The sequence below is a fragment of the Colletotrichum navitas genome (genome assembly GCF_030913465.1).
Source record: "Colletotrichum navitas strain CBS 125086 chromosome Unknown LY79scaffold_68, whole genome shotgun sequence".
NCBI classification, from domain to species: domain Eukaryota; kingdom Fungi; phylum Ascomycota; class Sordariomycetes; order Glomerellales; family Glomerellaceae; genus Colletotrichum; species Colletotrichum navitas.
The window spans coordinates 1-22,391 of NW_026850614.1; the positions used below are offsets into that span (position 1 = coordinate 1).

The 22,391-nt window shown below is 54.0% G+C and overlaps 5 protein-coding genes across 5 annotated transcripts; 3 read left to right on the forward strand and 2 right to left on the reverse strand.

Annotated features, from left to right (window-relative positions):
- Nucleotides 1-5,259: 5,259 nt before the first annotated feature.
- Nucleotides 5,260-5,855, reverse strand: LY79DRAFT_564454 (uncharacterized protein). The gene is given in 2 exon segments (XM_060558657.1): nt 5,260-5,797; nt 5,808-5,855. 1 exon segment carries the CDS (start codon nt 5,742-5,744, stop codon nt 5,433-5,435), a length of 312 nt encoding a protein of 103 aa, XP_060410416.1. The 5' UTR covers nt 5,745-5,797; nt 5,808-5,855; the 3' UTR covers nt 5,260-5,432.
- Nucleotides 5,856-7,686: 1,831 nt separating this feature from the next.
- On the forward strand, nt 7,687-9,654 carry LY79DRAFT_522955 (methyltransferase domain-containing protein; the record flags this gene model as incomplete). The annotated part of the gene is made up of 1 exon (XM_060555487.1): nt 7,687-9,654. One exon carries the CDS (start codon nt 7,687-7,689, stop codon nt 9,652-9,654), a length of 1,968 nt encoding a protein of 655 aa, XP_060410417.1.
- A 2,443-nt stretch (nt 9,655-12,097) lies between these two features.
- Nucleotides 12,098-12,529, reverse strand: LY79DRAFT_489106 (complex 1 protein; the record flags this gene model as incomplete). Its single annotated transcript, XM_060553308.1, has 2 exons — nt 12,098-12,240; nt 12,478-12,529. Coding segments are annotated over 2 exons (195 nt in total), but the record flags the coding sequence as incomplete, so codon positions are not given.
- Nucleotides 12,530-12,883: 354 nt separating this feature from the next.
- LY79DRAFT_592926 (uncharacterized protein) lies at nt 12,884-13,978 on the forward strand (the record flags this gene model as incomplete). The annotated part of the gene is made up of 3 exons (XM_060561488.1): nt 12,884-13,252; nt 13,376-13,585; nt 13,622-13,978. 3 exons carry the CDS (start codon nt 12,884-12,886, stop codon nt 13,976-13,978), a joined length of 936 nt encoding a protein of 311 aa, XP_060410419.1.
- A 3,557-nt stretch (nt 13,979-17,535) lies between these two features.
- On the forward strand, nt 17,536-18,676 carry LY79DRAFT_564464 (uncharacterized protein). The gene has a single exon (XM_060558658.1). The coding sequence runs from the start codon at nt 17,754-17,756 to the stop codon at nt 18,306-18,308; it is 555 nt and encodes a 184-aa protein (XP_060410420.1). The 5' UTR covers nt 17,536-17,753; the 3' UTR covers nt 18,309-18,676.
- Nucleotides 18,677-22,391: the final 3,715 nt, after the last annotated feature.

The following is a 22,391-nucleotide window of genomic DNA, read 5'->3' on the forward strand; positions in this document are numbered from 1 at the left end:
TATAGATAAATCTAGTGTATCTAAATTACCTAGTAAAGCCAAAAGTTATATTATTATAGTATCTAGATAATATTAGTAGTTAATTAAATAAGGTAGTGGTTATTATAATGGCGATGTTTTTGGGTGATTGCAATGTAGGGGTGATCGGAAAGTGGGTGCTTTGACTTAGTTTCGAAATCCATGCCATCGAAAGCTTTGGTCAACAGTAGTACCAGAAGTGGAAGGGTACACTCAGAAACAGTTACGCCAGCAAGCTGGTTGATAGCGTGCATGGTCGCACCGGAGAGTGTGGAGTGCTTTAATTGCTGAGCTCTAAAGCTTGACTGATGTGTTGAGAGATTGTAGATACAATGCAGAGCAGGTTGATTGTGAACAGCTACCGCAATTTGAAGTAGTCCCAAGTACTCATAGACATCAGAGAATAGACGATTAGTTAAACAAGGTCACTAGCTTGGTTTCCAAGTAGTGGCTTGTTTTCTATAAAGCGTGGAAGAAACATTGGATGGTGCATAGTCATGCGAGATGTTCTTGTGTTTAGTCTGACTGAAGGATAGCTATGGATACATTTGTCGTTCCAAGATTTGTGTAAACGAAGCTTTCCAGTGCTCAAACACAGAAGGCATGCAAACCAAAGAATATATGCTACACCAGGGTTTGATCTCGCGTTGTGATGTTGTGGTCTAAATCTGTGTCTATGAATGAGCTTCGGAATCAAACTTTTACTACAATTGATAATGTTTACTCGGGTACCAACTGTCGACCTTACTTAGAAACAAGTTGGACTTAGAAGACGGGAATGTACTCGATTGGTGTCAAGAACCGGATAGAGATAGCCTAACGGAAACAGTTCGCAGAAATAGGTTATTCTAGAAGCGGCATGCATAGTAGGCCACGCCGTCGACGGCAATGCTCTCGGGACGGCGGGCCAGATTCCGGGGCGGTAAATCAAGCGACGACATCCAGCCCTAATTATGTTAACTGTCGATGTAACAGAAAATCCCTACCAGATGACACATTCACGCCGTGCAACCCCTCCCCGCGGCCTTATCAAGACCCCTGGAGAAACGCATGGTGAGGAGGGCCTAGCCTCTAAGATTTCGACGCGAAATCTCTTGACCGAGAATCCTTCCTTACAGGGTCGGTAGAAAAGAAATGGGTACAACAGCCAGAAACGTGACGTAGTGTTCTTGGCTCGAGTCAACATGATCATCCCACGGCAGGATGTGGACGAATCCGAGAGCTCTGGCGAGAGCCCCTCCCCCTCGCCACACTCACCGGTCTCACCGGTCGACCAAGCCTGTCCAAGCCCTCCTGCACAGATATGTAAAATCTAACCAGTCAAGCGAGGAGCCTCGATGTGATATGGGGAGAAGCAGGGCCGGAGACAAAGCCCCGTCGTAGTCTTCTCGTCCTTCAGCGGCACACGAGAGAGGGCGACTGTCTTGGAGGCGACGAGCTGCAACAGTGCATGGTTTCTGGTCCATGCCAAGATGGCAGTAGCAACTGCTACTCGCAATACCGGCACGGCCAGGGCCGGACTTGAGTAATGGGCGTCGCGTCAGCACTGCGATATCCAAATGGATGCAATAAGCATGTACTGCCGACCGCACCAGGAAGACCACCGGCAACTTTCACGAGCCTGATAGCTCGAATGGAGATCGGATTCAAACCCCTCTTTCCTGTCCACTCTCCTTTCGACCATCGACGTCGTCTACCGGGGTCTTTCGGTCGAGGGAGGGGAGGGCATGAAGTCGTGGAGACGAGGAGTAGCTGTTTCGAGAACAAAGATGGGCCGTTTCTGCGCCAGCCTCCCGAGGTCTGGCTTCGTACGATCTGTAACGCTTGACTGCTGGGTTCCGAAAGCATGGCGTCTGTCAGGTACTGAACTGACCGCGGTTTTGCACAGCGAGAGGCAGAATAATACCTATTTACAGTCGTACAACGCGTGCATGTATGTCTCTGCGTGCCCGTCAGTCGCTTCCGAGTTCGCGATTTCCGTGCGCGGGGTTGCTCTTTCCTCACTAACACGACCATGGCCTGTTTCCGCAGGAGCATCGCACCCGCCCCTTCCACATTGGTCCAGAAGTCACTCATCGTCCATCCCAAAAGCTCCGTCTTCATTCTCCCCTTATCAATACGATTCGTGCTCCGACTACTAGCAGCTCGAATACCCTCCGCCGCCTCGGTTATTAAATCGACATTGTTGGCTCCCGAGACACTGGAAACCCCAAGGGTCCTTGTCGGAGCGGTGTGCGTTAGAGACAGAGTCCGCTTGTTCGCTCGTCCGCTCGTCTGCTCGTCTGCTGAACTCGACCGGTCGACTTTGACCTTGGCCTTGGCCTTGTTCGCCAAACATATCGGTCTGTCTGGGGTGATATGATCTCCGTAGCATCTGGGGTATCTGAGACATCTAAGGCTTCTGGAGAGCCGCGACGGCCATCGGTCCGGCCGCCCGGATGCCCATTACTCGATCGTCCAATATGGCCAAACAAGACAGCGATCTCAATTACCCCCAATCACCTAAAGGTCTAGTTCGGGGAAGACGAGGCCCGGCCAAGAAGTGCTGCTGCTGATAAGCCAGTCAGTCAGTCACCCGCTGACTCTCGTGCAACACCCGACTGATCGTCCTTCACATGGCTTGATTCATGCTCTTGGGTCCTGGCACCAAGGCAATCGGCCGGAATAATTCCAACCCAAATTCCAACGCTTGAGTCGCAAGCTACCAACGTTGCGTCGCATCCTGGGAGCAGAAGGTTCAGATGATTCATTCGCCTGGCCTGGGCAGAACCCACCGACCGGGAAGCCGACGACGCTCGCTACACCAACTATACAACGTTACGATGCACTGCCGGGCCTAGTGCGCTCCAATAGGCAGGACGCAACCGAGGAGGTGACTATACACGCACTATCTATTGGGGCGCTGAATCAAGTTCCCCAAATGCTGCGTAGGCAAAGTCCTCCGCGCTCCAGAAGGATATGCCGTTATCTCGACTAAGCACAGCATTCTGCAAACAACTGTACATGATTCGCGGCGAGCCGGTCATTTACACCTCGTACGCTGCGTCATCGTCGTGGCACGCGACTCAAACAAGCGATCGAACAGAACAGCAACCCGTTGGACGCCTCATCGCACCCGGGACGGCTCGGGACAGGGTCGCTGCAGAATAGCCCGACAGGGTTTGATGTACCTACGTAACCGATGCTGGCCATCGCCGACAATAGGCCGCGGCGAAAGTTGATCCATCTATCCCCGCCGCCATTTGCAAACGAGAAAGCCGAGGCGAAGCCAAGCGACGCGGATGACGAGCCCAAGGGCGGGCCGCCGTGAGCCCTGCCGCCTGTCAGCCTGTGTCGACTTTTGGAGAAAACGGCCGAGACAAAGCTCAACACCACGCAAACGAGGCGACAGAAGGGCAACCGGTTGGTTGCACATTCGATAGTGACTTGCCCGTTTTCTCGTACCCTTCGTTCACTTCTGTCGGCCGACCCGCCAGGACCGCTATCCTCTCTGCTCCTCTAATTTCACGCATGCCGCGTTAGGCCTTGGGCGAAGAAAGCACCGCCGATGGCCCAAGCAAGCACGAGTGATCCGTCAGTCCAGCACCCCCCAGTCCCGTCTCCACCGGGGAACAAGCGGCCGGTATCCCGCCGTCTCAAGATTTCAGACAGAACCAAGGACCAGGTTCTAGAAGGACGGGTCCAACCCCGACCCCGACGTGCTTGACTCTTGTCTTTCGGGGTGAAGTACGGATACATTTATTTGCAGGCTGTTGCGCAGGAAACCTGCCTGTTCACTGGCTGGTCGGCGAACCTCGGCGAGCGAGCCAACTGACGGCAAATTTCGGGTTGTGGCGCAAAACGTCTTCGGTAGTAGTAGTAGCAGCAGGGCCCCCCGGGCTGAAGACCAGCAAGATACATGAATCGCAGCAGTCGAGTTCTTGCAATCAGCGCGGCCCGGCCCACTCGTCCAAGAAGAGGACGATCAGCAGATTTCTTTCAGGAACGTCAAGAAGACCAGGGAGCTCGCTCCTGCCGTCTTTTGCCCGTTGTGTCATTGAGGCTCCGCACGACGTCGACCGACTCGTCACTGGTCAGCTATCAAATTTGGGGGGGGGGGGGGGTCGGAAATCCATGCCCTGGAGGTTTGCAACCTTCTGCTCCTCCGTCTTTCATACGTCCGTACGGATACAGACAGGCACGGGAGAGTAATTACTTTTGCCCCAGAGGCCCGGTTTCTGGGGAACCATCTTTACCCTTTGCTCTGCAGATTTTCCTGCTTGCGAGCATTCCAGGGGACACTGGTGCCCGAGTTCTGGGTTCTTGGAGCAGGGGCGGAGAGCAAAGAACTGAATCACAAGTCCGCAACGGCCACTGACTTCATAAGTCAACACTAGTGTAGAACAGTGTTGCTTGGCCTAGCCATCCGCCCGCCTGGCAACTCCGTCCGTCCGACCTACCTTGGCCCCGTTTGTCCTGCGCTCCGTGGGCTTATCCGTCATCGAGTGCCAGGTGGGAGAGCAAACATATGGGCAACAAAAGAACGGCAAGGCTAGAGCTCGAGCTACGCGATCCAAGTAACCAGTAGACAAAGAAATGGGAGAGGAGGAAAGAAAAATCCGAATGGGCTCGTACTGCGATACCGGGCGTCCCGACGAACTGGATGAGGGGCTGAGCGAGGCGTTTTTTTTTATGCCAATTCCTTGTTGTGGTAGTGTATATCGCAGCCATACTCCGTACTGGTTCATGAAAACCCGCCAAATCTTGGGCCGCCACGCCACGGAACCCTAGGAAAGACATCATAAGAAAGTCGAGCGAGTTGACGTTGTCGACGCTGACAGAGGTGTAGGTCACTGCCAACCCACCACGAGCTACAGGGCAGCGACCAACAAAACCAAGTTTCGAACGGTCGATTCCTGGGGCGATTGTTCGCGTGCCCCCCCCGTCTTGCCAGCACTAGGAAGTGGCTCCTATCATGTCGGAGCCAATAAAGGGGAGGAGGAGACATTGTGGAACGAGCTGTGACCAGCCTGCCCAGGCCCAAGTGGAAGCTTTGACGACACCAAATGAAGGGGAAACGAGACGGAAAAGCAAACAAAGTCAACGACACGACGCACAGGCAGCAGACAGGACAAGCGGATAAACAAACAAACAACCAAACAAATCGCAAACTGCCGTCAACTGGATGGGTTGCCTGTAAATTCGGACATTGGCAAGCCAAAAGGGGGGGGGGGGGGGGGGGGGGTCACTGTGACGGACGACGGACTACCAAAGGCCACACGCGCCAAGGCAAAGCGTCCGACGTGGATCTCTTTGCCGGGCTAAAGTCAGTCGTCGCCGACACCACGTCCTACAGAAACAGAAAAGACAGGGGCAATTGGAGTTGGAAGAACGCCATTTTCTTTTGATTACCTTGACTGGGGGTAGCCGTCCCGTTATGGATAGTGTGTGTCATTGCTACTGGGCAAGTTGGGATTGCTTGACCCTCGAGCACCCTCCGGCGACCACCGACAAGCGCACGCACACAAACGCAACATGCGTTGAGGGCCGGCAAGCGCAAAGGAGGGCAAACCAGCCAGTTGGACTCGGCGCGGCGAGCGCACTACGCTACCTAGAGCAGAGATCTGGGACGACGTGAGACATGGCGCCGAGTGGGAATACAAACCTTGGTGGATGTTTGGTGCGGGGGCGGTTGGAAGCCGGCAAAGCAAAGCAAAGCAAACAAACAAAAAACAAACATACCACATTGCACAGCACAAGACAGCAGGCAAAGCAGAGCAAAGCAAAGCAAAGCAAAGCAAAGCAAAGCAGAGCAGAGCAAGCAACCCACCACGGAACGAGCCAGGAGCAGTATCCAGCTGGTGCCCAGTGCTTCCTGTCCGTCTCCAAGGTCAGGTATCCTCCATTTGTCTAACTAAACTAGGTTGGCTAGACTCGACGGCCAGGGCGAGCAAGCGACGTGGGTGCCCCGAGAGACCTAGATGGTACCTGCAGCCAGTCGACCAAAAGTGCACACCTTGGTCACCCACTGCTTCTGCTGCAAGGTACATGATGGTCAAACGAACCAGTGGGTGGAGATGCCTGCCTGGTCGGATCGTGTCAATGTGCGGTCACGGACACTAGCTTGAGCTGGGTTTGTGGGTGCGTTTGCCCTCATTGTCGTCTCCGAGTGGTGGTTCACCTCACCCACGTCTGTTAGTCTGGCGTGTTTGGTTCTGGTTGAGGTGCGCATGCTCCTTTGCTTTGCCTTTTCAAGAGGCAGGTTGTCTCGGTCAGCCTCTCATCTGCTGTTCTGCTCCTCCGACAAGTTCAACAAGTTCAACAAGTTCAAGTAGCCTTGGTTGTTCCCTCAAGGGAACGCACACAAATCCTCCTTGGATTCATCTCCATTTGAGTAGGATCTCTGCCAATTTAACTGGGGTCGTTGGAACCACGGAAGGGTACCCGATTGCTTCCCTGCGCTTGTCTTCGATCCGTTACCTTTCCCGATTCCAATTCTTCCGTTCCCTTTTTCTTCTTTTTATTTTTATTTTTTATATACTTTCCCCACCCTTGACTACCCCTCCCTTTCTCTCTCTCTCTCTCTTTCTCCCACACACGCCCCCCTCCCCCCACCACACCATTGTACCACTGTATCCGTGCTTGCTGCACGGCACGGCACCGGGTGCCAGTGTGTATTGTACCGAGAGACGATGATAGCAGCTTACCTGCCTGTTCCTTCTACCTGACCCCCGGTTCCTTCAGCAGCAGCAGCAGCAGCAAGGTACGTACAGACAAACCAGTACGCTTACCGAGCCAGTGTCTTTTCCTGTGTAAGAGACTGAGGCGAGAGAGAGACAGAGACAGAGAGAGAAAGAGAGAGAGAGGCTCAACGCTCTGCGGACAAAGTATTTGGCATTCCCCCTCCGCCTCCGGGCCCTCCCCAAACCCCTCCAAACCCGAGGCACAACAAGTAGTGTCTCTGTAGTGTCCTGTACGGGTGCAGTCTGTATCCGAACATTATCAAACAAAAACATATGCTCTTCCCCCCCCCCTTCCCAGTCCGTTTTCCGCATTCTCTCTTCTGCCCCCCCCATCCCCTGGCACATTTGTTCCCCTCCCCCCCCCCCCCCCCCTTCAAGGCTCCGACAAACGAAAAAAACACACCCCTCCGCTCTCATCCCCTTCCCCCTGGTACCTGACCTGCATCCACATCTTCTTCTTCCCACCCCCAGCAGAGGAGGAGACCCAGAGAGAGAAAGAGCAACGACAAGGTCGTAATCGGGACTCTCACAGGCCTTGTCGTTTTTCTTTCGTCTCCTTTCCTCGCTTTCACCCCTTCCAAAGGGGGAAAAGAAAGGGATCAAAGTCACACTCATCAGAACCCACCCATTGTTTGACCAAACCCAAACCAACTCCGACACCCCGGTCGCCTTTGTCCTCGAGCTGCCACCAGCGAGCTGGGTCTCGTCGTCCTCCCGGCCCTAGACAGGGCAGGGCAAGGAGCAGGACGAGGGCCCAAACCCAAGACATGAGGAGACGACAAGGACCCAACTGACCAGAGCCACATCGACACCCGCATCAACCGGGTCCCCCAAGTTCAAGGGCCCCAGAAATCCGCTGTCTGTCACGCTGCTGCTGCCACTGCCGCTGCTCCAGTTCCTGACGAAGCAGGCCGCAGCCGAAGCGGACGCGGCAAATTCTGCAAACATGTCCCAATACATGTACACCAGCATCGCCCCCTTACCTCCCGTCTTTTCTCGCATCGAATCGTCCAGGCCAAAGACTGCCGCCTCGCCCTCACCCTCCTCCTCATCCCTCTCCACTACCAGCATCACAACTGCCACCACCTCGGCCGCCGCCAATACCAAGCCCGTGACCGACTCAGCATCGTCACCCACCTCCCCAACGTCCGCCGCGACACCGCCCACGCCGTCGTCGTCGTCCTTCCCCTCCGCCGCGAAGTCGTCAGGCTCTTCTTATCACCCGCCGTTGTCGAGGTTGAATTACCGCAACTTCAGCCAGCGTCACTCGTCGGCCCGCCTGCAGCATATCCGCACCTCCTCCTCGTCCTCCGCGTCCCGTTCATCCCACGAGACCTCGACGACTCCCACCTCGACCGGCTCCTTCATCCCGCAGGCTGCCTCTCCCACCGACAGTCGCACTGCCGCGTCGCCAACGTCACCAAAGAGGCACAAGCACAGACACCACCACTCGCTCCAAGAGGCACACGGCGGTGCCGCCGACCGTCCTTCCCGCACGCGAGCGCCACCGCGCCTCCGCAAGGAAAGCGGCAGCCTGGGCTCCTACGCGAGACTGGCCTTCCAACCCCCATCTTCACCCCGCGTCGGCCTCACCCCTAATGAGTTGAAACATGTCGCCATGCTCGCCGACACGGACTCCTCCGGCCGTCACCTCGCCGCCCCAAAGGCCAGCGGACTTCCCTTCTCCCGTACCGAAAGCCTGTCGTCGGCCGCCCCCTCGACGACCTCGCTGTCTGCTCGGACAATGACATCGTCTGACCCCACATTCTCCTTCGACGCCTCCCGCCCCTATGCATTGCGGAATGGCCGCACCTACCTTTCCGACCCGTCACTGGCCTACCCGCTGCCTGTCGACCTACAAGAGATTCACCGCCAGTCACTGCGCACGCTGATGCTGACACAAGTGTTCGGCGCTCCTATCTGCTCCAACTCCTTCGCCGAGAGTCCGCCGGGCCGCGTTCTCGAGGTCGCCTGCGGCTCGGGCTTCTGGAGCCAGTCGTGCCACCAGTACTTTGCCCAACGGGGCCACTCGGACGTTGAGTTCACCGGAATGGACATTGCGCCCATGGGCGCCAAAGCTGGCGACGTGTCACCCGAGATGAAGTGGAACTTCGTGCAGCACGACATGCGTCACTTCCCATGGCCTTTTGCCGGCGGCGAGTTCGACCTGGTCATGGTGAAGGACCTGAGCTTGGTGGTGACGTCGCCGCACTCGCTACAGGCCGCCATCGAGGAGTACCACCGCATCCTGCGGCCCGGTGGCACCGTCGAGTTCTGGGATAGCGACCACCAGATCCGAATGCTGCGCCCCCACGCCGGGCCTCAGTCGAGCGAGTCGGAGGAAACGGCCGCCGTCGCGGCCCTCGGCGCGTACCCTATATCGGGCAAAACGCCGCTCAGCGCGCCCCTGAACAACTTTCTCGTAGAGTACAACAGCTGGGTCCACCGCGCGCTTGAGGCCCGCAACCTCAGCCCTGTGCCCTGCACCCTTATCGGTCCCATGTTGCTCCAGGAATCGGAGGAACTGACGGATATACACAACAAGCGCCTGGCGATCCCGCTATCCGAAGTCCGCTGGGAGCGCGAGGGCGTCGGCGGTGTCGTTACCAAGGATGGCAAGTCCTTCATCAAGTCGGGCAAGGGCAAGGGCAAGGACAAGGACAGAGACAGGTCCGACGAGCAGAAGAAGACGTTGACCGAAGCCCAGACGGCGCTCCGGCGCACGGCCTTGATGACCGTCGTGCAGCAGATCCAGAGCCTGGAGCCGATCCTGCGCGAGGTCAGCGGCAAGAGCCAGGACGAGTGGGACGGCTGGATGGGCAAGATGATGAACGACCTCATGAGGGAAAACGGGACCAGCTGGGGCGAGTGTTTGGAGGTTGGTGCCTGGTGGGCACGCAAGAGGGAGCGGTGATGGAGAAAAGAAGCCAGCGCGCGCGCGCGCGCGCATATCACAGAAGTGGTACAAGGGTGGTAACGGAGTTTGCATTACGCCCTGTTGGGATGTTTCCTTCCCCCTTTTCATCCTTTTCTATTTCGTTTCATCCTTTGGGGAAACGCGGTATACGTCTACGAGGTCTATGGCTGTCGCGCCGTCTCGTCTACATCCACGCCCGCCCGGCGCGACGTGGTCCCTTTCACGCCCCCGGGACATATCGCTTCCTCAGCGTCCGATACCGTTTGAGATAATACCTGCATGAGCATATCAGCATCGCCGGCGCCGGAGAACTGAGCAAATGCCAACGGACAACGAAAGAAACAAAAGGAAGGAAAGCAAGAGAAACTAAAGAAAGAAGAAAACAACCGAGCGGGAAAGGAAGGGAATCAAAAGGAAGGAAAGGGGGACAAGGGCAAGAGATCCAGTTCATCATCGAGATACCCCGTCATCTACAGTCTACATCTATATCCACATCTACATCTTATCTATCATATACAGTCATCAACCCACTATGTTTGGTTACAACATCATCTTGTCATATATACCCCGCAACCCGTCTCCCCCTTTAAATCGGGACGGAGCATGCCTGTGCATACTGTACGTGTGAGTGACACAGAACTCTTTGTGTGTATAAAGAATGGGAGATTGATTTTTTCTCTTTTCATCAAGCCAATGATATATACCAACGTTTTCACCTGGAGTGTGTTTCGTGTCAAATTATAGATGTGTCTAGACTTCCAGAGTGCTCACCCTCGGCCACGTACTGACGCGGGAGAGGGTGTCGCCGGGTGCATGTGCTTTGGGAAGACCGGCATGAAAGGGTATACATATATATATATAGAGTATCGGACGGTTCTGGCGATTCTGCCTCAACGCTGTCCGGAGACTGTATAGGTAAGAGGAGCCACAGGTGTGTATGTGTGTGCAACGGACGCGAAACGAATACTCGTGGACGGCGTGAAGCCCCGGAGACGGGGGGTGCTGGAGAAAACGCAAAAGCGTATAGTGTGTGACTTACAGAGCTTCGATTTCTGTTGGTGGAGGGTGGATGGTCAGCTTTCTGTTCTTTTCTTTCCCGTTTGTCCTATATCATTGGGCAACGTGATCCCATGGACCTCGTTCACACACGAGGCCGAACCTCTCGCAACGAACGTCAAAGAGGGGAAAACGAGACTCGAGAGGGTTGTTTGTGGAGGAATGCCAAGCCTCGTGGATCGGGCTTACGACCCTGGTGCCGAGGCAAGGGAGACGGTATCTTGCGAAGAAGGATCGGTCTGGGTGTTCCGATGGAAGCCCGTTCCACCCCGTCCCCCGACGTGGCCGTTCAAAGGGGAAAGGGATTGAGTTTCGAGCAGCGCTTGCCTTTGCGTCGAATAGAGGGCTGAGTGAGGGATGAACGTCTCATGCGTGACAGCTTGGACAACTGGCCGGGAGACTGACTGACAACCACGCAGGCCACCTTGACAGGCACATGCCGGGCTTGTCTACATTGAAAGACACTCGAGGCCGGCGTGTGCGGTGCGGAGGCGCTTAGGAAGACGCGGGCATCGGAGAGAGAGCCGAAGTGCTGTATGACAGGGGGCGAGAGGCGTGTAGGTAGGACGTCGCCGGGGGAAGGGGTTAGGAAGGGGAGTTGGTTCGATGAGCGGAAGCCTCGGGAGGCGTTATCGAGTGAGACAGCCTCTGTCTGACACGCAAGAGCCCGAGCATGGAAAAAAAGGGGAGGGTACAAAACGCCCCTTCCCCCCGGGCAGGCATCCAGGCTTATGATCAAAGTGGGAGAGACAACCAGCTACGGTGCTTCCTGATGACGGTGGATGGTCGCAATTAGGGGGGGAAAGGGTCTTGACGGCGAAGGCTGCCATGGGGGTGACGTGACGATGTGTCGTCGACAACGCCTAGGATGTGAGTTCCAGGAACAAGGGGCAAACGGCTGTAGCGAAACGAACCTCGGACGAGCCGAAGGTCAGGGATGCAGAGCAATGGGGAAGGAACATGCGGCCCTAATGAATATTCGAGAATTGTGCCTCGAGACGGAGGGTTGTCTGGCGATGCCATGGATACCAAGACCAACAGGCATAAGAAGAAGATTCTCCCGGCTTGGTATTGATAACCCCAGGGTAGAAAGACAACAAGACAGGAAAAGAAATGGCTCGCGCGCTTGCAGACGCAATGGAAAACCAGCGTTGGAAACCGGCGGCAGGGGAAGCCGAAGTATACGGCACTTGCCCGGTGGGCGCGTGTAAGTCTGACCCCCCAGGGGGTCGTCACGACCGAACGCTTCCCACATCCTCAGTCTCTCGCAGCACACATTGCCAGACAAAAACTCGTAAGAAAACAGCGACAAGGGGAAGAAAACAAGAAGGAAAGGAAAAGAAAAGAAAAGAAAGAAAGACAGAGGAGAGGCACAAAACGTACCCTTCTTGACGTACTCGGCCCTCTCGATGCCCCGCCTGATGGCGTCCTCGTCGCGCAGCCCGGCGTTGGCACTGAAGGCCTTGTGCAGGCGCGGGCGGAAGTAGTCGTAGCCGAGGGGATACTCGCGGCCGAGGTAGAGAAGCTCTGCATGACCCCGGCAATACACGCGTTCGTCAGTGAGAGAGAAGGAAAAGAAAGAAGAAGATGAAATAAAAAAAGATGAAAAACGCTGTTCTCCCGAGTTCAACCAGAGAGAGTATAGAATCGATATATGTATATAAACCCGGTAGAGGAGGCTCGCCATACACACACTTGCTTCCAAACAATAACCCAAACGAAAGACAAGGAGAAGGAGAGAGTAAAAAGAAGACCGAAACACACCTTTGTAAATACCAATCACCCGCCTACGCAGTTCGCTGTTGACGGCGCCCATCTTCGGTTACGGATGGCCCTGTAGGTTGTCGTGTGAGGGTTTTCGAGATGTCAATGATACTATCATTGTCCCGCGCGCGCTCTTCCGTTGCAGCAAGCAGCTTCGAAGCTTCAGTGAGGATGATGTAAGAGACCCACTCGCGGTGCCACTGACACCGGTGATTGGCCGAAGCTCTCGGGCAGGGAGATCCGCTCACGTTACTCCGTATTCCGACGAACTGAGCTGTTTGCACGCGCGTGCGCGTACCCACGCCCATCATCGTCTCCTTTTCATCAAACCGCGTCACGCACGAAGAGCCCCCTTCTGGCGCCCGCCCGGGAACGAACGAATCGAATCGAATCCACCTCCCCCAACATGCAGGCCACGAGACTGCTCTCCCAACGGGCGGCGTCCGTGGTGCGTTATTATAAAATCGACAGCGGGCACAACCATGGTGCGCTGCAACAACTCGCTCTCCAGAATTTCAACAGGGCCCTGACGAGACCGGTCCCTCCTTTGCGAGCCGGCCGCGACCTTTTGAAGAGAATCGGCAAGTGCCTTGCCTTCGGTTGCAACCCCCGGCAGACTGCCGACGCTGCCGTCCTCGTTCGCACCGTCGTGAACGACTGGGATCGTATCGAGATGATCATAAGGAATTGCGGCACGGAGGAGGGCCTTGTGTACAAGCAGACGCTACGGGCGGCCGACGAGACGAGCCTCGCCGCGTCCGAGCCGACCTGGAAGGTGAGTCGTAGGCATGCACTATTCGACTCGAGTGCCATAAAAAAACCTCCCGTCCCCTTGTTGTCCGTCGTCTGTCTGCAAGTGCCCGCCCGCTGACCTGGTCTCGTGTTTCGTACCCTATAGCTCTGGGGACAGCGTCAACAGCTGTCGCAAGTAGCTGTTCAGGCCGTTACGCACTTACTGAACCACGCCATCGCCACGGCCGCCCCCGCCCACAAGTCGATATGGCACGCGCTTCGATCTGGGGACACGAACAGTTCTCCAGGGGGGCTGGCTTTTACCCATGCCGATTTCAACTTTGGACATGTTCGCCTCCCCCTTGACATCATCACCGTGTGCCCAAACACACCTTACTGACCACCGTGATAGGCCAGCAGAGCGGAATTGGGAAGCCACAGCGCTTACACTCGGCTCAGGTCCTTCAAGGTCTTCAGAAATCGCGCCTGTCTATCTTTCGGGGTTTTCATACGCTCAAACATACACATGGCCGTGGTAGCAGACGGCGTTATCCATGCGACGACCAACTTCAACGGTGCAACGCCTGATGCAATAGCAAGTCTCGAGGAGGAACTGGATCGGGTGGCAGGGTTTCAACGCGATCCAGCTACGCACAATGAGGCGAGACGACGACATGCCTACATCTTGCAAGCCATTCAGAAACTGGAAGACGAGACTTGGAACAGGAATGACGCTGTAGAGTATTTCGGTTCCGCCTCTCCCGCCTAAGACCTGGACCCATGCTCCGGAGCCGCTTCCACCTTCACGTGGCACCATGACGGGGATACCGCAAGTGTACGACATTCGTGAAGGAGAGCCTGGGCGTAGTAGTGTGTACCTATCTAATACCACAATGTAGACTAGATCTGGGGCCCATCAACAAGACTAGGGCTCCGCGTGGCTCATCGCGGCGCGAAGCCGCACGCAATCTCCGCCAAGATGGGCAAGAGTGGGTTCGTTCATATCAGACCGCAACGCAGCCGCGAGTCGGGACAAGTTGTGGGGGCGCGGGACTCTCAAAAGGGGAATCATACCCGTCAGGCTGGCAGCGGTCTCCGATGCAAGGGCGAAGACTCCCACGGCTGGAGGAGAACGAGGCCCTTTGGCCCCGGACGCGGCTCGTTGTGGAAGCCTCGTGAAAGTGCTCTGCTGCCGCATAGGTAGTAGCTGTTCAAGAGCTGTGACCGGGGAAACATTCTGGGAGCAAACCAGGCATCGACATGTGCCGTTGAGGCGTGCGTCTCTTACCGCCCCCCCAGCGTGATTAGCCACGACAGTACTCATAGATGGTCACATTGGTACTGGATGGCAATCGTGTGGACTGTACTGTAGTGTAACCTTTGACCAGCAATCGTGTGGATCGGAACCCCTTGGACCTATCCATCCGGTGCGCGTGTGGTGGCAACGGAGCCAGCTCAGTGGGATATGGCTCTCGAAAGGACGACAGGTGCAATCTCAACCCCTTTTCTTCGGGGTTTTTTTTTTTTTTTTTATGGAATGAGAAGGCCAAAAGGAAAACTCTCCGGCCTCTCGGGCGTGGTCCACGATGATTCGACTCGACTCGACTCGGCTCTGTGTCTGCCGCTGGAAAATTCGAAGTCTGGCTCGGAGGGGCAATAAAGTGCACTAGAGGATCCGCATCGCAACGGAGCCGCCATCACGCTATTACGTTGTGCCGCCTCACGTCTCATGCTCCTCGCGCCGTAGGGATGCATAAGAGGGGGCGGCAGGCGAATGAGCTGCCAGCAGTCAAACGACCAGACCGCCTTACAGCCCTTTGACATAAGCGCCACAGTGCGAAGGAGGCGGATGGCGAGAGAGCTGCTCTGAGTTCGATCCCACCAAGCAGCGGCAGGAATATACTGTGTAACGGTCTGCAGGGCACGCCACTAAGCTTTCATCTCTTGACCGCATGGAGGGGGGAAGCCAGGCAAGGAGGAGGATAAAGAGGGGAAGGGCTCCGAGGTGCATGGAAGGCGTGCCGTGCTTGTGCTACTGCAAGAAGATGGCGCGCCATGAAGCTTATTCCAGGGCAGGAGTAATCTCGACGGTCATGACTAGGTTGGCCGTTGTGTGCGGTCAAATCAAGCGATGCCATATCGCCGGTGGTGTACGGCTGATTGACGTAGACTGTCATATCAAGTTTATTGACGCCGTGACATCGCCGCTCCTCCCGTCACGCGCTTGTCCAACTTTAACGACGATAGAAACCCAAGGAGGGGGGCGAGCTGTGCCACTGACTCTTGCAGAGTGCTCTCGGTGACCGCGAATCAAATATCGCATCTGCAAATTGTGCTCCACGGCATCCCGAGTCAGCAGCCCACTTGGTCCGAGCCGGCTGTGGCATGGAAGGCAATCTGGCAGGGGGGGGGGGCGCGCCACTGGTCGCGGTCAAATGCCGACAGCCAGATCGACTTGCTTTACCGCTCTGCGTCTAGTCTACTCCCGCTCTCACAGATTTATGCCCAGGAAGTGGGGGGGGTTTGACGGGCACCTGAGGTTGCATCCGCCGATTATGTCTGTTGCGACTGGTTTGTCGAGGTATGGTGGAAGAGACCTGGAAGCGGTCCTACATTGTATGATGGCTTGTCCGTCTATGACTTGCTGCCGTCCCTCACGCTCGTATGTTGTATCTCATGGAACACATGTTGATCGGAGGATAATTTAGCTAAACAAAGTGGGGATATGACGGCAGGCAAAGCTTGACCCTGCCGGCATGTGGTGAACCAGTCCAAAGCGATGTTGAGACTCTGCAGCTCGTTTGCTCGTGACCGTCTTGTTCACCTCACGAATTATGTTGACGTTGAGAGGGGGTTATTTGTTGATTGGGGTGAAGTGAGTGTCGGAAGCGGTCAGCAGTCGGCGCCCGTCCAGTGTCGCGCCGGCTCGTCCGGACAGACCAAATGAGTGAGTGAGTGACGTCGAGCCGTCGAGTAAAGAGCAGCGAGGGCGGAGGCGCACTGTCTCGGTTCTTGCCAGAAGTGGTTTGTTATGTTTCGGGTGAAGAGGGGATCGTCGCCGCCGCCTGGGGAAAGGCGACAAAGGCTTGGGGGCACATCAGAGGACAGGGCCGCTTTGTCTGGGGCCTGCGACGGGTCGAAAACAGCGATGCGGACGGACCTATGACTCCCAGCCGTCAATCGTTGACTTGACGCATGTAGTGTACTATGTATGCGTAGCAGAAGGGCGTTCTCAGCTGAGCAGACCGTGGCATGGTGGCTTGGCCCACAAGGCGATATCGTATTGTGGGAATGACTTGACTGAGGGTGGTTGGATGCCACCTATCTAGATGATAGAGGCAGCGCCGAGGAATAAAGAAAGCAAGCTACTACGATGCATGCGGCATTCCGCGGCTGGCCAAACAAAGATGGACGCAGAAACTCAATACCCCAAAGTCCATTGCGACCTTTGATAGGAGGGCGGCTGTTGAGAAGCTGCAGGAGAGCTGCAGCTGGTGAAGCAGTGCTCAGTAATGGTTGTGTAGGTATGTGTGTGCGATGCGTGCGTTATGCGTTGGGTGTGTGGTGGTGGTAGTGGTGGTGGTAGTGGTGGTGGTAGTGGTGGTGGTAGTGGTGGTGGTAGTGGTGGTGGTAGTGGTGGTGGTAGTGGTGGTGGTAGTGGTGGTGGTGGTGCGTTGTCAACCATCAGACGAGATGAGACGAGCCTACATCGCTACATTCTAGTGCATCGTCTACCCGCCCGTCGTCGAATTATCGAGTCGTCGAGTCGTGGGTAAAGCTAAGCTCCACCAAGGATGCTCCCGTCTGGTCGCCATCAGCTCGCCAGGCCATGGCATGCCCTGGAATTGGACGCTGGACCATGAATGTTTGGCTATGCTCCGTCAGGGCTAGCGTTGCGCCTGTGCATGGTAGAGCCGTAGAACAAGCCGCTAATAGTGTGTATCCTATGGTATCGTCGCCCAAGTCCATCACGCTTTTTTTTTCTTTCTTTTTTCGTTCCCACTGTGCGAGGGGGGTCATGGCTCTCGGTTGATTTTCTGGTTTCGTCTTTCTGCTTGGTGCCCCATGCCTCGGGCGTCACTGGCGAGCGCGTTTTGACGGCACCGCCGGCCATCGGCGTCACGATGTCGATCGTGGAACGATTGTCCACCGAGAGTCGGAGGGCACACGGACGGAGCAGCCAGTAAGAATATGGCCATGCTGTATCTACTGTTACGTATAGACTAGTAGGTAATTGCTGCACCTCGCACGAAGGATCCTCAGTAGAGGGTACTCGAAAGGGCAATCCGAAGGTAGGCTTTAGGGGCGATTGTGTGTGAGTCGGTTTACCCGGGGGCAACTTAGTCAGCGCTGTGAGCTAAATACCCCCTCCTCACGGAGGGGGCGAAAAAAGGGGGGTTGCAGTGAGAAAAGGGGGGTTGCACCCAGTCCCCGCCCTGTCCTACTTTTTATTACATTCTCACCAAAAACAAGCAATTATTTGGACACGTTATCGACAGATATCAACAGCAACCAAACTGCCTACCCTACTTCAACCCTTCAATATGCCCCGCCAATGTGATAAGAATATGACTGCTGCCAAAAAGGCTACCAAAGTGATATTCGCCGCCCAGCAACGGGCCGGCCGATTCAACCGGCCTGGCAAGGAGCCGTCTGCCGTACCCTCTATCCGCCAACTTGCCCGGCAGTATAATATATCTAATACTTCTATTCACCGGCATCTCCGGGCTCTTCGGGCTGGCCGTAACCTTCGCGCTAGCCCGGATGAGGGCGGCCGGCCCCGGTCACTTACGGAGGCCGAAGATGTAGCTCTCGGCGCATTCGTTATATGGCTCCACAAGTCCGGCTTTCCAGCCCTGCCGTTACAGGTCAAAGAAACAGCCAACTACCTCCGCAGTATCCGGGGCCAGCCGCCCGTCTCCAAGCACTTCGTTCGGAGCTGGCTTGCCGACCATCCGGAGCTCCAGAAGAAGGGCGCCATTAAGCCGGTTAAGTTATACCAGAAGAGGGCCAAGTTAGACCCGGCTCCAGTAGAGGACTTCTTTGCCCAGTACCAGGCTGCCCTCCGCGACCATAATATTGGCCCATCCGAGATATAGAACGCCGATGAATCCGGCTGCCGGATTGGTTGCCTTGGCAGCCGGCTTCACGTGATTATCCTTAAGCGGCCGCCAAAATATAACTGCCTGCCTGAAGTCGTAGATCCAGCTAATCAAGAGTCATGTACGTTAGTTAGGTGTAGCAATGCAACTAGCGACACTATCCCAGTATATATAATCTTTAAAACGTGGCTAGTTACTGCTTGGGCAGATTATTAGGTCCAAGAAGGTGTCCGCTTTGCACATTCGCCAACTAGCTTCTCTAACTAAGAGGTTATAATGGATTATATACAGCACTTTAACACAGAGTCATACGCAAGGTCAGCAAAGTATTGCCAGATAGGCCACTCCTTTGGGGACTATTTTAGTGTTAACGCATATAGTTGTAATACCTACAATTTATATCTACCTAATGGTCAACCAAGCGGACGAAGGGCAGAGTATCACAACTATCAAGATACTATAGAAAAGTCAAAGCAGCCACATCGCCTCCTCCTCCTTAATGGATTCACAGGCCACGTAAGTCTAGAGCTCATAGAATATTACATCAACTTCAACATTATTATCGCCTTTTTTCCGCCTCATATAATACACTTCCTTCAGCCAATAGATGTAGGAGTCTTTCAACACTTCAAGAAGGCCTATCAACAGGTGCTCTGTGACCATATACAGGAAGGCAACCTCACATTCATAAGGGGCAACTTTATTGCTGCCCTAAATACTATAGTTAAAGAGGCCTTTACAGCTGCCCATATTATAAAGGGCTTTAAGAAGGCAGGTATATAGCCTATACGCGACAATATTATACTGGCCCAGCTAGTAAAGAGGATATAACAAAGCAACAAGGATATACTGTTACACCTTATATATTTTTTACTACATAATGACTGCTTTAACAAGGCTATCCTTACTGCTAACTATATAGAGGAGAAATATAGCAGTACATAGAGTAGTCCTTCAAGGAGGGGATTTAAAGTAGTAAAGCAAGTAATTTATAAGGGATCTCTTACCTATAAGTACTAGTAGCAACACATTAAGGACTAAAATGCCAGACTAGTAACATGGCAACAGAAGAGCTAGTGCCAGCAAGCCATTAAACTATAACACTCCTTTATAACTAGTATTACTATTATAGATATAAAGGAGGCATATAATAAGCAAGTTATAGAGGCTACATAAGCAGATATACGGCGCCAATAGGCAGCAGTAAAAAGGATAGCCTACAAGCAAGAAAAAGAGGTCCAGCAGCAATATAGTGCTTTAAAGTATCAATAGGTAGATAGACAGATAAAGCGACTAACCTTTAAACAGTAGCTTATCCATACTAAAGAAGATCAACTATACATCCTATTCAACCCTTCAGATCCACAGTAGTATAACTTAAATAATGCTATACATAAAGAAAAATTCACAATAGATCTTAATCCAACCCCTCTACTATAGTATATACTTGACTACTTCAAGTATACAGTAAGACCTCTTAGTCAGGGCAATATTAACCAAGCATTAGCTAATGCAGCTACAGAGGCAGCAGGGCTATACTTTAACCCTGAGATCTTTGTAGACATTAATAACCCTGTTAACAAGGACGTTAATTTAGTTATATTAAGTAAAGAATCAGTTAGTATACCTAGGAGTAATAATAATAATGATAGTTGTACATTATCACCATTACTGCTAATAACACTAACAGCTAGCCCTTTAACATCACAAGGTCCTTTACAATATAAGTCATAATATTACGCTCTAAAGGATAAGATAGATAGTTAGAGGGCAACAGGGGTTATACCACAAAATATCCTATATATGCCCCTATTAACACAAAAAAAGGAGCAGTAATATATAGTAGATAATAATAAGAGTAATACCTATATTACAGTAGTAATGTAAATTTGCAGTTATCGTAGGAAAAGGGAAAAAAAGGTACTACTGTAAAGCCCTTAATTAGGGCTATTAATTGGTACTACTTTTGTTATTATACGACGTTATAGTGGTTGTTGCTTTAAGAAATGAAAAGTTGACTATACTATATAATGTACGTAAAAGTGAGGGTATTTGTGATGTGGGTGCAACCCCCCTTTTCTCACTGCAACCCCCCTTTTTTCGCCCCCTCCGTGAGGAGGGGGTGTTTAGCTTTGACGAAGGCTGACTAACACCCCCGGGTAGTGGTGCGTCAAGCGGAGCTCGCCTTGATGATCGTCAATTTATGGCTGGGGAACGGGGGAGGGCGATTGATGATTGGCGGTTGACAACAAGCTTCGGCCGGGGCGGACAGGCGATGGTTGTGTTTGGAATGTCCTCGTGGCACCTTTTACTTTTTTTCTTTTTTTTTTTCGATAAGAGATTTTGAGTACGCAGGGGTCGTGCGACGGTATTGTGCAAGAGAGCGGGGAGAGCCTGGCTCTGAGGCGAAGACAAGGGAGCGGTTGGTGCGGTTGGTGAGAGTAGAGTTGGGTTGCTTTCGAGATGTGGGATGACCACTGTGAAGGGAAACGGATCGTCCGGAGGGGCGATGTGACTGTCGTGTGGCCGTCTCTTGGTCAATTCTAGAGTCGGGTTAAGTATCATGCGAACAGCAATGATACCGACAGATACCGGACAACGGTCGGTCACAGAAGCCGTAAACAAGACGAAGAAGAGACGAAGAGGTGACTGGGAGCCGAACTAGGGACGAAAGAAGAAAGACGAGGACGGCGATGTGTCGGTGGGGAAAGATTGACAGCAGGAACTGAGGGTTCACCCACTGTCCTGTCCTGTCCTGTCCTGTCCTGTCCTCTGAGAGGAGGGATGGAAAAGGATGACGGATGACAGAAGAGAACTACCTAGGTACCGGTAGTGTGATGAGGGAAAAGCAAAGCAAAGACGAAGATGTCATTAATTTAGGTAGGTAGAGTGTGTAAGTACTTACAGGGTGTAGGGGGGGCACCTTGGGTAAGAGGAACTGAACCGGAGGAAAAAGAAAGGCAGAACTTTTAGAGTTGGGAGCCGGATCCTCACTGGTGACGGGGCTGTTCCGTGAGAAGAAGGAAGTTCCTTCCAAACAGACAGACAAACAAACAGACAGACAGCAACGCACAGAAGGTGCAAGGCGAGGCAAGGCAAGGTAAGGCAGGTGCAAGTGTGTATGTACAATGTATATCGGCAAGGCAAGGCGAGGCGAGGCGAGGCGCGGCACGGCGAGGCAAGTGCAAGTAAGTGCAAGTGCGAACGCAAGGCAGGAAGGATGGCCCCCTCTCACAACGACTACTACATGATACATGGAGGGGTAGGCATCGTGAAGGGAAGGCACGACGACCGACGGTCGATGATCAATGGTCGACGGCGGGGAGGGACGACGATGATACAATCACAACTGCCTGCCGTGCCTGCTGTTCTCCGTTCCGTTTCGTCCAGGTCCATGCCATGCCATGCCATGCAACGCCATGCTATATCCGTACTGTCATGCTGGCAACCAGGGCCGGCTTCAATGAGCAATGCAAGCGAGCTGGACGTGGAGCAGCCGTTGCAAGTAGAGCAATTGATGTGCATCGACGGACGGGACGGACAGGCAGTTGTCGGATTGTCGAAGTACCGGTCAACAGGGGCAGAGACACGAGGATCCGAGACGACGGCGACGGAGTGTTCCTCCTGGATTGAAGCCACCATTGAGGTCTGTCTGTCTGTCTGTCTGGATATCCGTCTGGATATCCGAATGTCTGTATCAGCGGTCACACACACGTGTACCTGTCGTGTGAAGGTGCATATAGCTTACATAGTAGCATCGTCGTCGCGTCACTTTAGCACCGGTGGTCTCCTGCAATCTTAACTTACTCGGCCTCTGCAGGAGGCTGCAGCAGCAATACTGCTACCACTACTCCGTACTACCTACGCAGTACAGCATCACATTGTGGGTTGGCAATGGCTAGCACAGGGGTACCCCGAGGTACACGCATGTCTGGCGAAATTGCCCCTGGGACCGCACACAGTTGGGCCAAGAGCCAAGTACTGCCCGGGTCGACATGCAAGATCCTGATCCTGATTCTGATTCTCATCGAGGGGGTAGTGTCGAGAGACGGACCCACCAAAGACGAGAAGTTGGCCAAT

Excerpts from the sequence above, each read along its gene's own strand:
- LY79DRAFT_564454 (XM_060558657.1), bottom strand. The coding sequence starts at position 5,744 with ATGTGGTATGTTTGTTTTTTGTTTGTTTGCTTTGCTTTGCTTTGCCGG.
- LY79DRAFT_564464 (XM_060558658.1), top strand. The coding sequence starts at position 17,754 with ATGCCCCGCCAATGTGATAAGAATATGACTGCTGCCAAAAAGGCTACC.